This window comes from Dunckerocampus dactyliophorus, chromosome 4, assembly GCF_027744805.1.
Source record: "Dunckerocampus dactyliophorus isolate RoL2022-P2 chromosome 4, RoL_Ddac_1.1, whole genome shotgun sequence".
NCBI classification, from domain to species: Eukaryota; Metazoa; Chordata; class Actinopteri; order Syngnathiformes; family Syngnathidae; genus Dunckerocampus; species Dunckerocampus dactyliophorus.
Window position 1 is genome coordinate 26,203,074 of NC_072822.1, and position 14,124 is coordinate 26,217,197.

General features: G+C 42.1%; 1 protein-coding gene across 1 annotated transcript in view; it reads left to right on the forward strand.

The window, feature by feature from the left end:
* zgc:110329 (uncharacterized protein LOC550500 homolog) overlaps positions 1 to 6,226 on the forward strand; it is a 28,812-nt gene extending 22,586 nt beyond the window's left edge. The window contains exons 7-8 of the mRNA XM_054773670.1: positions 3,160 to 3,276; positions 4,359 to 6,226. Coding sequence (XP_054629645.1) covers positions 3,160 to 3,276; positions 4,359 to 4,694 — 453 coding nt within the window. The 3' untranslated portion in view covers positions 4,695 to 6,226. The remainder of the gene's footprint in view (positions 1 to 3,159; positions 3,277 to 4,358) is intronic.
* The last annotated feature ends 7,898 nt before the right edge of the window (positions 6,227 to 14,124 follow it).

Below are 14,124 nucleotides of genomic sequence, written 5' to 3' on the forward strand. Positions count from 1 at the left end.
TGTCAGCTTATACTATTCAATATAGTAACAATGCTAACATGTTACGAGTTAGCATGATAACACCCAACATGAGAACACTATATAGAAGTTTATATCTTTTGAAAAAACAAAAAAGCTAACATGCTAACACCTAGCATGCTAGTGCTTAGTCTTTATATAGGTTTACACCTATAAAAAGGCTTATATGCTAATTTTTTTTTTGGTAGCACTTCTTTCCCGAATGAGCCGGATGTTTTGATGTGTGATTCACACATTGGATACACATACTTGATCATATTTAGGGCTGAACAGGGGGAAAAATATTAATTTTAATAAATGATTAAAATTTGTCAAAAACTCAATTTGCATAGTATTCTTTCAGCTTTGTCTCGAGATGGCCCCCACATTGTATATGGGTTGATAGTGATACCAATACCAAACATATTTTCTCCTTTCTTATGTACAATAATCCCTCGTTTACGTAGTTAATTGGTTCCAGACCTGACTGTGATAAGTGAATTTCCACTGAGTATGAGTCTTTATTTATAAATGGAATATTTTCATAGAGCATAAAAAACCTGTTTACAACCTTCCAAAGACATTTTTTTTGCTATTATCAGAGCCATCTAGACATGAAATAACTGAAGCTAGCTCTTGGGACATGGAATGTCACCACTCTGGTAGGGAAAGAGCCTGAGCTGGTGCACAAGGTTGAGAAGTTCTGGCTAGATATAGTCGGACTCACCTCAACGCACAGCAATGGCTCTGGAACCAGTCCTCTCGAGAGGGGATGGACTTTGTTCCACGCTGGCGTTGCCAGCAATGAGAGACGACGGGCAGGGGTGGCAATTCTTGTCAACCGATCACCACCTGGTGGTTCCCTGTCAGAAGGAGTTTCAACTCCTCCGAGATAGGTTCGACCATGTCCCGAGGGAGGTGGCGGACATTGAGTCTGAATGGGCCATGTTCTGTGCCTCCATTGTTGTGGCAGCTGATCAAAGCTGTCACCGTAAGGTGGTTGGTGCCTGTCGTGGCACCAGAACCCGTTGGTGGACACCAGTGGTGAGGGATGCCATCAAGCTGACAAAGCAGCTGACAGGTATCAGGAGGCCAGAGGTCGATGAGGCAAAAACTCGGACATGGGAGGAATTTGGAGAAGCCATGGAGAACGCCTTCCGGGCGGCTTCAAAGAGATTCTGGACCATCATTCAGCGTCTCAGGAGGGGAGTTCCTTAAGGTCCTGGATGTTGTCGGCGTGTCTTAGTTGACACAACTCTGCAGCATTGTGTGGACATCGGGGGCAGTACCTCTGGATTGGCAGACCGGGGTGGTGGTCCCCCTTTTCAAGAAGGGGGACTGGAAGGTGTCTTCCGACTATCGTGGAATCACACTTCTCAGCCTCCCTGGTAATGTCTATTCAGGGGTTCTGGAGAGGAGATAGTTGAATCTCGGATTCAGGAGGAGCGGTGTGGTTTTCGTCCTGGTCGTGGAACTGTGGACCAGCTCTACACTCTCAGCAGAGTCCTTGAGGGTGCATGGGAGTTTGCCCCAGCAGTCTACATGTGTTTTGTGGACTTGGAGAAGGCATTCGACCGTGTTTCTTGAGGAATTCTGTGGGAAGTACTCCAAGAGTATGAGGTGTTGGACCAGCTAATTCAGGCTTTTCATTCCCCGTATGACCTGTGTCAGAGTTTGGTTCGCATTGCCAGCAATAAGTCGGACCCGTTTCCAGTGAGGCTTGGACTCCGCCAGGGCTGTCCTTTGTCACTGATTCAGTTCATTAGTTTTATGGACAGAATTTCTAGGCGCAACCAGAGCGTTGAGGGGTTCCGGTTTGGTGGCTGCAGGATTGAATCTCTGCTTTTTGCAGATGATGTCGTCCTGCTGGCTTCATCGAGCCGTGAACTTCAACTTTCACTGGATCGGTTTGCAGCCAAGTGTGAAGCGGCCGGGATGACAATCAGCACCTCCAAGTCCGAGTCCATGGTTCTCCCCCGGAAAAGGGTGGAGTGCCATCTCCGGGTCGGGGATGAGATCCTGCCACATGTGGAGGCGTTTAGATACCTCGGGGTCTTGTTCACGAGTGAGGGAAGGATGGAACGCGAGATCGACAAGCGAATTGGTGCGGCGTCCGCAGTGATGCTGACTCTACATCGATCTTTTGTGGTGAAGAGAAAGGCAAAGCTCTTAATTTACCGGTCAACGTTCCTACCCTCACCTATGGTCTTCACCTTTGTAGTGACAGAACGGACAAGATCGCGGGTACAAGCAGCCAAAATGAGTTTTCTCCGTAGGGTGGCTGGGCTCTCTCTTAGAGATAAGATAAGATGAGAAGCACTGTCATCTGGGAGAGACTCAGAGTAGAACCGCTACTCCTCCGCATTGACAGCAGCCAGATGAGGTGGCTTGGGCCTCTGGTCAGGATGCCTCCCGGACGCCTCCCTGGGGAGGTGTTCAGGGCAAGTCCGACCGTTAGAAGGCCTCGGGGAAGACCCAGGACACGTTGGTGAGACTTTGTCTCCCAACTGGCCTGGGAACGCCTCAGGATCCGCCGGGAGGAGCTTGATGAAGTGGTCGGGGAGAGGAAAATCTGGGCCTCCCTGCTTAGGCTGCTGCCCCTGTGACCCGATCTCAAATAAGCAGTAGAAGATGGATGGATGGATGGATGGAAGTCAAAATATTATGGGAATAAAGTCATAACATTATGAGAAGAAAATTAACAAAGATTATTTAAGAAGAAAAATTATTTATAAAAAAAATGGGGGCGAAAGGGCAAAGATCAAAGTTGATACTAAAACTGAGATGCAGTTTTTTCTTGAAATATATATAACTTAGCATATCGACATGTTTTGGTTTACAAAATATCAAAGTGGCCCTGTCATGCTTTCATTTTTCAGTATGTAGCCCTCGCTGGAAAAAGCTTCGACATCCATGATTTGCGTGGTAGTTTGGGCTTCGGATTGGATATTTTTCCCCCGATATCTGGTCCAACAAATTTGGCCAGTATCAGACCGATACCAATATTAAGTATCACCTCGGCCCCTAGTTTTGTCGCAAAGCAATCTGAAAATGAATGCGAGTGGATGTGCATGCAATACTTTCACAAATGCTTTTTTCCTTTTTGGCATCCATAGTTTGAAATTCAAAGTGTGCTCTTGCTGTCTTTTCCTCGTGCATCAGCGTGAAACCCTGCAGGAGGTGATCCACGTGCGAGGCTGCATCCATGCAGTCAACCTTTGGATGAGTGACAACATTGGGATAACTATTGCACTGTGCTGTGCCATCGGGCTGCCGCAGGTAATTTTAAAGTCAAGGGACACACTCACCGTAGCCGTACAGTTTGAAGCCCTCTTTCTCATGAGGCCTTCATTGTTCCAGGGAGTCTTTTCTTTTGATATTATTCCAGCTGCTTGAGAGGCAGCATAGAATAATACACTAGTGATACACTTCAGTGCAGTGCAGTGCAGACTTAGCTACAATGGGAGGTTGCTTTTCATCATTGGATCTGTTGCAAAAGGACAGACGAAAACTGAAATACACGAACACTAAGTACATTTTTTCCATAACAAATAATGTACAGTACAGGCCAAAAGTTTGGACACACACAATACAACCCCATGGTCCCAACCCCATTAATAAGGCAAGAAATTCCACCAAGTAACCCTGACAAGGCACACCTGTCAAGTGAAAACCATTTCAAGTGACTACCTCATGAAGCCCATTGAGAGAACACCAAGGGTTTGCAGCGCTATCAAATAAAATATATAAGACGTAAAATATATGTCTAAAGTACGTATAAGATTCAAGATTCAAGAGGGTGAAACACAGACATCTGCCACAGAGGGCGCCATCTTGGTTATAAGATATATTAAGAGTTATTTCACACATTTTTGTCGGGATGTCTGATATTGTCTCTCAATTTCCTATTCCGATATCAACCGACCCAAATGTGTAGCATCACATATCTTTTTCTTGAGTTAATTTGTTGTAAAGTAACAATACTCCTAAATTGCCTATTATGTTATTTTTGGAAATATTTAATTTCTTGTTAGCTAAAGGGGTATCGTTTTAAAATACATTTATTTGCTGATTATTGTTTTGATTGATCACTTCCATGTTCTTCTTTTATATTCTTATTATATGGCATTAAAACTACATATATATATATATATATATATATATATATATATATATATATATATATGCACTGTGAACGCACCGCAACCTATGTGCAAACAACACATCTGGCGCGCCCCACTATTAGAGAAGGACTGATTGGATGTGCTACATGTCCTCCGCTGCACGAACATGACTGGCTCTCTGTACGTTTGTGTGAAGAGCACAACAAAAAACATCAAATGCAACATTTGTCCTTGCAGCTGTTGGGCATCATCCTGAGCTGCGTCTTCTGGAACCTGCTGGTGGAAATGAGCCAGTCTACCGACATGGTGGACTTCAAGCTCAAGAAGCTGGAGTTCAAGTACAGCGAGCTGGACCTGGCCGGTGCCGGATGGTGTATGTGCCTGCCGAGGGACGGCGGCTACTTGCCCATTCCAGCCTCCGAGCCCGAACTGGACCCCATTGACATTCACCTGGAGAAGCTGAAGAAGCAGCCGCCTCGCACTCATTCTCAGCTCCGAGAACTTCAACAGTCCCGATCGACCACCGGGCTGGACGAGGTAGACGTGGGCCGTAAGCTGAAAAGGGAACACTGATTGGTCTCGTTGCCCTTTCATTGTAAACTTTTTATTTGTTTGATTTGTGTTGCACTACTTATGGGTTAAATTTCTGATGTTGGATTTAGGGAATTTGGTCCGCCAAACGGATCCAAAATACTTTGTCACTTTGCTGATGATTGTGTTTACTAAGAATTCCAGGAACAAACAAAATAGAGCAGGGGTGTCCAAAGTGCGGCCAGGGAATTTTCGAGACATAAAATTATAGCTGCAACAATTAATCAATGATTAATCGCTTATGCAGTTAATCGACAACACTTTTGGTATACGATTTTATGTTTTTCGATTTAAAAATGTAAATATCCTTTGATTTCAGCCTCTTAAATATTTTTTGATTTCCTTAGTCAGCCACGAAAGAAGACCTACTACAACATGTTTCCAAGTTTAGCGTCACGTGCACCTCCCAAATAATCCTCGAGCTGCAGCTGTGATTGGTCGGCCTGTAGTACATTAATTCCTGTATGTTTTGGATTCGTTCAGTGGGTGGACAGCCCACCTTCGCAAACGCCTTCTCCTCTGATTTTGGATCAACATTCGCAATAAAAATGACTTGCAACGCATTGATGCTGCAATAACACTCCCTATGTGTTTTTAATTGCCATTGTTCACTCATGATGAAGGAAGCTAACGGGCTAAATAGTCAACGAGAATTGTGGTTGCTCACAGAGCTGACGTCACATCACACGCTCAACTATGACGAAGATCTGCAAAATAATAGCATGGCAGTATTAACCGGGATGCCCCTATTTTTTTCTCTCGATTGTTATCCACCAGACCTACGTTGGAGTAGTTTTAGAGCGTTTATTTAAAAAATAAATCAAATAAAGTAAATGTCAAAGTGGCCCCACGCATCCTTCGTGCCCCGCTGCAGAAAAAGTTTGGACACCCCTGACATGAGGCATCGACTTCATTATTTATTAATTTCTTTTCTTGTTTTTGGCATTTTAGCACATTTAATTTCATTTGAGCCTTCGAAACTCATCCGCTAAAGCTTACCTCAGGCTGTTTCCAAAATAGCCCGATAGTCAAGAGGACGAAAACTACTGTATCTTGTGTACAAATTAATTGTAGAGTCATGGAAGTTTTTCAGTGTGTGACAAATAGGACTAGCCACGTATGTCATGCTTGTAACATCTGTGATGGATGTGTACAGGTTGTGTGTTTTTTTTAATTAGGAGTTTGATTTGTGCAGTCTGTGTTTTGTAAAACTGATAGTTGTGGAATAACACGAATGCATGTTTTGTACTGTGTATGACCATAAGCGGGTTTATGATACTTGGTTTACATTTGGAGCTCTCGAAGGAGGCTTGATTTTTACAGTTTGTTTGTTTTTTTAACCATATGGGTTTTTATTATTTCCTTCTTTCAAAGGGGCAACTAAAAGGGATAATGCAGGCTACAACTCAGTTCTTTGACTGTGTTTTCACACACCGCTGTTTTGAGCTTCCCTCCAGCTCTTGCCTTGTACCAACACTACTGCTCCTCTTAATAAACCTGAATTTGTCTCCTGAGTAGTGTGACAGACGCCGTGTGTGCATGCGTATGCAATGCATCCCCACACATTCACAATTCGGAATCCCCGGCCCTGCAAATTTGAAGATTTTTGGTCGATTTATTTATTTATTTATTTTATTTAAGAGTTGTTTATTTAAGAATGACATGCGGTGAGGTTCATGGCTGATGAGGCGCAGACTCCTTTGGAATTTTTTTATGTTCATGGTACATGTTGCTCATTAGGAGGATAACAAGAAAAAGAAGAGAATGATTGCCTTTCGTTAAAAAAATGTTGGTTTTAAATACTTCAAATTTCACGGCTTCACTCTTTTGCGTTTTTTTTCAAAATATATTAGTAAATCATGCTGTTTCGTGGTATTTTTATTTTTTTTTAAAGCATATATCAGTAAGTTTGACTTTTTTTGGCCTAAATTAAGCATTTTCAAGCATAAAAAGGACTAAATGAACAAAAATAATATAAGTCATTAAAAAGACACATTCAAAGACACGTGATATGTAGTATTCCACATGGGTCGCTAGGTGTCAGTAATGTTACATTGATGAGACAATAGCCACCACAAGAAGTATGAAACCGGAAGTAAAGGAAGAACAAGAACAAACTCTCCCAACGTGTAAGCCTATATTATGTCTTATTTTCTCTTATGTATACTACTGTATATTGGGTAATGAGTGTAAAGGTGACTGTAGGGGTGTTATTTAATGTCTAGAGGGCTCCAAAAAAACACAGAAGGTCATAAACAGGTTTTCTAGGCTCTACCTACGAAAATATTCCATTTATAAATAAGGAATCCTACTTTGTGGAAGTTCACCTGTCAAGGTTCGGTCTGGAACCACTTAACTGTGATAAACGAGGGATTACTGTTACTAGGGTGTCACGGGACACTTGTTCGTGAGACGGGACAATAAATGAGATTGGGTCGACGACAACGAGACAAGATTTTAACACAAGTACAATGAAAAAATATATGACCATAAACAGACCCTTTCCAAAAAATTTGAATGTCATGGAAAAGTTGTTTGATTTCCATAATTCCATTCAAAAAGTTAAACTTTCATAAATTATAGATTCAGGGCCCACAATTTAAACGATTTCAAGTGTTTATTTCTTTATTTTTACGTAATTTGGGCTTCCAGCTCATTAAACCCACGAAAACAGGAATTCAAAAAATTAGAATACTGTGAAGAAATCACCATTTACTTCTCAGTTTTTGCAGGACAAAAAAGAAATTAGGATCACATCAAATCAATCAAAATATGGTACTTTCAAAACGATATGTCAATCTTCAATACTTGGTTGGGAATCCCTTTGCCTTAATCACTGCCTCGATGCCACGTGGCATTGAAGCAAGCAGCCTGTGGCATTGCTTGGGAGTTATGGAAGCCCAGATTTCCTTGATGCTTGCTGTCAGCTCTTCTTTGTTGTTGGGTCTGGTGCCCCTCATTTTCCTCTTGAGAATACCCCATAGATTCTCAATGGGGTTTAGGTCCGGTGAGTTGGCTGGCCAGTCAAGCACTGTGATGGCATGGGCATCAAACCAGGTTTTGGTGCTTCTGGTGGTATGGGCAGGGGCCAGGTCCTGCTGGAAGATGAAATCTGCATCTCCATACAGATCCTCAGCAGAAGGAATCATGAAGTCCTCTAAAACATTCTGGTAGACTGTTGCAGTGACCTTGGATTTAAGAAAGCAGAGTTTACCAACACCTGCACCGGACATTGCACCCCAAATCATGACGGACTGTGGCTATTTCACACTGGACCTCAGGCAGCTTGGGTTCTGTTCCTCACCCGTCTTCCTCCAAACCCTTGGACCTTGATTCCCAGATGAAAGGCACGCTTTACTTTCATCGGAAAAGAGGACCTTGGAACACTGGCCAACAGTCCAGTCCTTCTCCTTGGCCCAGTGGAGACGCTTCCTACGTTGGCTCAAGTTCAGAAGTGGCTTGACCCGAGGAACCCGACAGTGGTAGCCCATCTCCCGGATGCGTCTGAATGTGGTGGTTTTTGAAGCTGTGACTCCCGCCTCATTCCACTCTTTCTGGATCTCTGCCAGATTCTTGAATCTTCCCTGTTTGATAATCCGCTGAAGCCCACGGTCATCTCTTTTGCTGGTGCATCTTCTCCTGCCACATTTTGCCCTTCCTCTAGACTTTCCATTGATATGCTTGGACACAGCACTCTGTGAACAACCAGCCTCCTTAGCTATGAACTTTTGTGGCTTACCCATCCTATGGAGGGTATCAATGATGGTCTTCTGGCCAGTTGTCATGTCTGCAGTCTTCCCCATATTGAACCCAACTGAGACAATTGAACCAAACTGAAGCAATTTAAAGACACCTGGGGAAGCCTGTGCAGGTGATTTGACTTTAGTAGATGATTAGTGTGTGACACTCAGTTTAAAACATTCATGCCCTGCAAAATTTGGGCTGATTTCTTCACAGTATTCTAATTTTTTGAATTCCTGTTTTCGTGGGTTTAATAAGCTGGAGGCCCAAATTATGTAAAAATAAACAAATAAACACTTGAAATTGTTTAAATTGTGGGCCCTGAATCTATAATCTATGAAAGTTTAACCTTTTGAATGGAATTATGGAAATTAAACAACTTTTCCATGACATTCAAATTTTTTGGAACCGGTCTGTATTGCAATCGACTAATTAAAATTCTACTATGTTACATGCTTCTGCACTCTGTGTGTATGCTAGCGGCCCCACCTCCACTCACCAAGACAAAGAGACTGTATGACTGACAAAAAGGCTCACTCCTTTCATGCCGTTGTTTTATCGAACAAGTGTGCCAAAGTTCTGAAACCAATGCACAGAGTGAACTCTCTTCCTGCCTGTTTGGAGATGAAGAAAACAGATACGCATGCACAAAGCAATATATTAAGGCTGGTCAAATTATCAAGTCAATTTTCATTGATTGTGTGATTAATTGATGAATTAATTATTGTCCCAGACCTGGTGCCCATGAGCCTTTTTTTTTCTGAATGAGAAACCTTGTCCCATTTTAATTTTGCAAGATCTTGTGACACGAGATCTTGTAACACCCCAACTTTATACTGTGTGTTTTTTAACTGAAAAACATTTGTGTTCATAGCTACATGAAGTGCACCCTACGCACCCTATCATTCCCCAGGAAAAGTTTCGATACTTTGTTGTAAAAGTCCGGTCATTTTCTGTTGAGCTTGGCTATATAATCCTCCACATTCATTCATTCATTCAGCTGAGCTTAAAAATACCTTTAATGGGTTTCATTTGTTGCTCAACAGCTGCTCTAGCTGGTGATGCTGTCAAAAAAGACGCTGGCTTTTTCTCTCTATGGAAACAAACGGCAGCAACAAGCACCATCCAACTCACGCACACCCCTGACCCTTCTGAGGGAGGTAGTATTGCCGCGCCTCAGGGTATGACATTTTTATCACTGTATTAGCAAGAATAATGCTGTCACACTTACATTAAAGGGCATTACACAGGCTGTAGAAAGTCATGGTGTATAATAAATCGATGATTCATATTTATTTATATGCTCAGCCATCTACAGGCGGGATACCGGCACCCCCAGATAAACCTCACCGAGTCTCAAACATACAGCAAGAGTCCCTGACATATTGTGGTGAGCTTGAGTCACACAGGAAATGGTCAGAGGCAAACTGACAATTTGTCTTTGGGCAATTGTATGCCTCCGACTTTATGGAACTGTTTGATGATGGCCCTTTTCTGTTCCAGCATGAGCGTGTAAAAAGCAGGTTCCATAAATGCCCAACGTCAGCAACCAAATCTTGTCGTGATTCTTATTTCTTACCAGAAGAGTGGAAGCTGTTTCACAGCATTTTCTTGCCTTTTACCTTCCTGTTCTTAGATATTATTATTATTACACCTTTAGATTCAGTGCATTGTCAGTTTAATAGCTTCTCATAGAAGGCCTTCTTGACACACACACACTCGCATAGCACAATCAGAGTTGCACAACACTTAGATATGACTCATTGGAAAAAATACTGGAGCAAGAGGCAAGCACATAACAGGTGCATTGTTCTATCTCTCTCACACACATAAGCTTAACTTTCACTTTCTAGAGGAGTTGTTGGCATTTTTTCCATCTTCCTTGACGACGTTGAGTCCAGCGTTGTAATCAAAACCTTTAAAATTGTCTGTTCATTCTGCACTTCTCCGATAGCAACGCGGTCCAAAGAACCAAGAATAAAAGCCGAAGCAGCACGGGGGCGATTTGCGGCCGGTGGCTGGTTTGGACTGTGGCACATTCTTAAAATATAATTGAGTAAGGAAATAATAACAATAATAATTGAATAATTTAAGAAAACTAAATAAAAACTGCAACGCCAAAAAAAATCAGCAGTAATTTTACAAGAATAAAGTCAAAATTTTAAGAAAAAAACATTGTAATCTAACCAAAAAAAAGTCATAATTCTATGAGAATACACACAATAAAGTTTTAATTGTTGGAAAATTAGGTTGCGGAAAAAGTTAATAATAATATGCATGATGGGAAAAAATTATAAAATAATAACATTATGGGAATAAATGGGAATAAAGTCATAATCACAAGAAAAAAATTGCAAGAATACAGTTGAAATGGTTGGACAATAAAAAAAAAAAACCCAGCAGGAATGAAAAAAACAAATGAGATGAGAAAAAAAGGCGCAATTTTATGAGAAAAATATTATAGGGAAAAGTAATGTCATTAATGCAATGTAACTGCACGGAAGTCATGTTGTCAAGTTACCAATACTACAAGGCAAGACGATAAACGTTTTCTTTGTTTTGTATGTTCGTCTAGTCTAGACTGCAGCTGTGTATCAGCAAAACATCAGGAGGAAACCCAGTAGTGGCTGACTCTCCACCTGCAGGTCATCCATCCTCATTCGCTTCTCACATCTCTTTCTCCCTCATGATGACGTTCCAGGGAGAGCGGGCTGAATAATTACGGGAAATAGATGATTTACGACAACGGCAGTTAAGTCTGTGTGTGTGTGTCCAGACAAGCTGTGTGCATCAACACACAGCGCCAGACCCACCCTGTGAAGATGACAGCCACTAGTTTCAAGCCATAAGAACCCCTAAAATTATACACCTTTGTGCTTGACTCATGAAGTCCCTGGTTGTCATGTGACAGGATATGAACAGTTCGGACTCACTGATCTAAAAAAAAGACTGGATCGAGCAACCTATTGTTTTCACGCGCCAAAATTTGAAGCCAGATTTTTTCGATCGCCGCCATCTTGGTGAGACCACCTTACGCGCAATATAATGGTTTACCGTAGGAAAATAATTAGACAAAGATAGACTTTAAATTCCGTACGTAAACAATGTTTGCAGGCTGCCACACAGCCAATTTTTCGTCCGTCTCGAAGCTAAAATACATCTTACTAGCTTGATAAATGACACAAAAGCGTATAAATCTGAGTAGTTATAACCTTTAGCAGGTGATTTTGGTGGCTATACGATCAATCGAAGTTTTACCAGTGCGTTGCCATACTGTTGTCTCACAGCAAAGTGGTCTCACCAAGATGGCCGCCGCAAATTTCCATTGGCTTCAAAAATAAAACAATAGAAGCTCGATCCAGTCTTTTTTTTAGATCAGTGTTCGGACTCTTGGTTTGGCTTTTCTCCATTATTTCCTGCTTTGTTTGCATAACTTTTATTCTTGTCAGAGGTAGCTGGGAGCGCACCTGGTTCTGATTTCTAATTAGAGTGCTATTTAGTGCAGCGAGGACTAAATGGGTGCCCTGTGTCAATGTCCTGGTGGCTGTGGTCTGATGCTGTCCTGGTGCAGGCTGCTCCTGTGATGGTGTTTCCTCACATGGATCCTCTGTGCTTAGCCATATTTTAATTCTATGGGTAAATGTGCTTGTGTATTTGTCTGCGTGTGGTGGGAGGGGGTTACCGGGACATTGTTTTTAACTTTCAGTTGCATTTTATAGGACTGAAAAGTGCTTTATAAATAAATTTGGATTCGATTTGCGAGATCGTGTCAGACAGCAAACTCACTCAACAGCAAATCAGTGCTCGGCGTACTCACGAAATGAAGCGCATTCCGGTGCCCTTTTAATGCCGTTTTAAGTCTCCACGTTTACGTTTATCAATGCATATTTGACCAATTATTTTATTAAATATAAAGGGGAAGTTCAGCTTCCCTTGAAGTCAATGAGCAATTACCACTTCTGTGTTGGATGCATTTTGTCGTATTTTCACTGTTTTCTTGTTCCTCGGCAGTATTCTACTGCTCAGGCGCATTCCCGTTTCCACCTCCCATGGTGAGTTTTTGTTAGCCTGAGCTGTGCCTCGCAACCTTGTTATTTTGGTACTTTGCCCTTTTTGTGTGCCAGTTCACTCTGTGTGAGCTGGACTTTTGTTGATAAAAGACTTTATTGATTACACCAGCCACCATGTCTCCGCATCGTGGGGTAACGCTACATGCAAGCTCAGCACAACATGACGCACTGTTTCAATTGTTTTCATTGAATATACCGTGGAACCTTGGTTAGTGTCATTAATTCGTATAAGGACTATTTTAGTCTTTTAGCCAGCATGGCCTCTTTATTGGTGCCAAGGCAACAGACATCTTGCGCACAAAAGTTACACACATCATTTGCATCTCCGGCTCCTCATACCTCATATATTCTCGTGCATCCATGGTCCTTCATGGCTGCACAGTCGTGCTGTCATAGTCTTGCTCCATTAGCTCTTAATAGATAACTCTCGCTGTATGACGTTCTACCGTTTTATGCTGAGCTAGCATCATGTTTTATAACAATATTGGCCTGCTGAGCATTCATGAAATGTGTCATTTTGAAACTGTATTATGAATCACCTATCATCCATGTACTTCTGTCTTGATGTGGCGTACGTAACCTGCTTTTCGGGGGGCGTGCAAGTCCACCCACCCTGGACTCTTTACAACTGTGGATCTTTCTGGCATCCGTTCCGTGGGGGGGGGATACTGTCATGTTCCGCAGGACAGGAGTGAGTACTTCCTGTCCTGCGCTCTTATTTTGGTGCGCTGCACTTCCTGCTGGGGGGAAGCTGCAGCCGCTTCATCCCAGTGGTATGTTGCACAGCTGGCCACAATTACAGTTAGTAGGGTTTAAAAGCCCGGCGTCGTCTCATGTACGGCGCTGGTTCATTGTTCCTCTGCTCTTCACCCGTGCTGTCACATAGACATTCCTCCGCCCTGCCTATACTACCTTTGACTTCAAGTATATGTTTTGTCACAGAGCCTTTTTCACCTCTGTCGCTTCCTGTTGCTTAATGAAAAGACTTTTATTTTTTCCACCGCTGCCTGTCTCTGCGTACTGGGGGTCAAGCACTCGACAGCTCCACAGCCAGATCATGACAGATTAAACGCTAACAACAAACATGTAACTTTAATTGTCCGCAGAGCATGCTGGGTACTCCAGCGGCAACTCCCTCGACGGTACAATATACAGTAATCTCTCATTTATCGTGGTGAATTGGTTCCAGATCCGACCTTGATAAGTGAATTTTCGCAAAGTAGGATTCCTTATTTATATCGCGGTTTGAATTTTGCGACTTCACTCTATCATAGTTTTTCAAAAATATTGTGGTACCTTGGTTAACGTCCACCAAAATTTGTGCTAAAATCTTGTTTTGTGATTGAATACGCCCTATTTTTAAATGAAATTATTAAATTAAGCATTTTCAAGCACAGAAATGGCTAAATTAACTGAAATACAAATATAATCCCTTCAGAAGATGCATGGAAATACGTAATGCGATATGTAGTATTCACTCGTTGTCAGTAATGTTACTGAACAAGCACCAGACTTGATTGCCAGAACAACAGGCTTTTATTGCGGGTTTGAATTTACTCACAACAGGCACAATTATAATAATATATAATTGATAACATTTT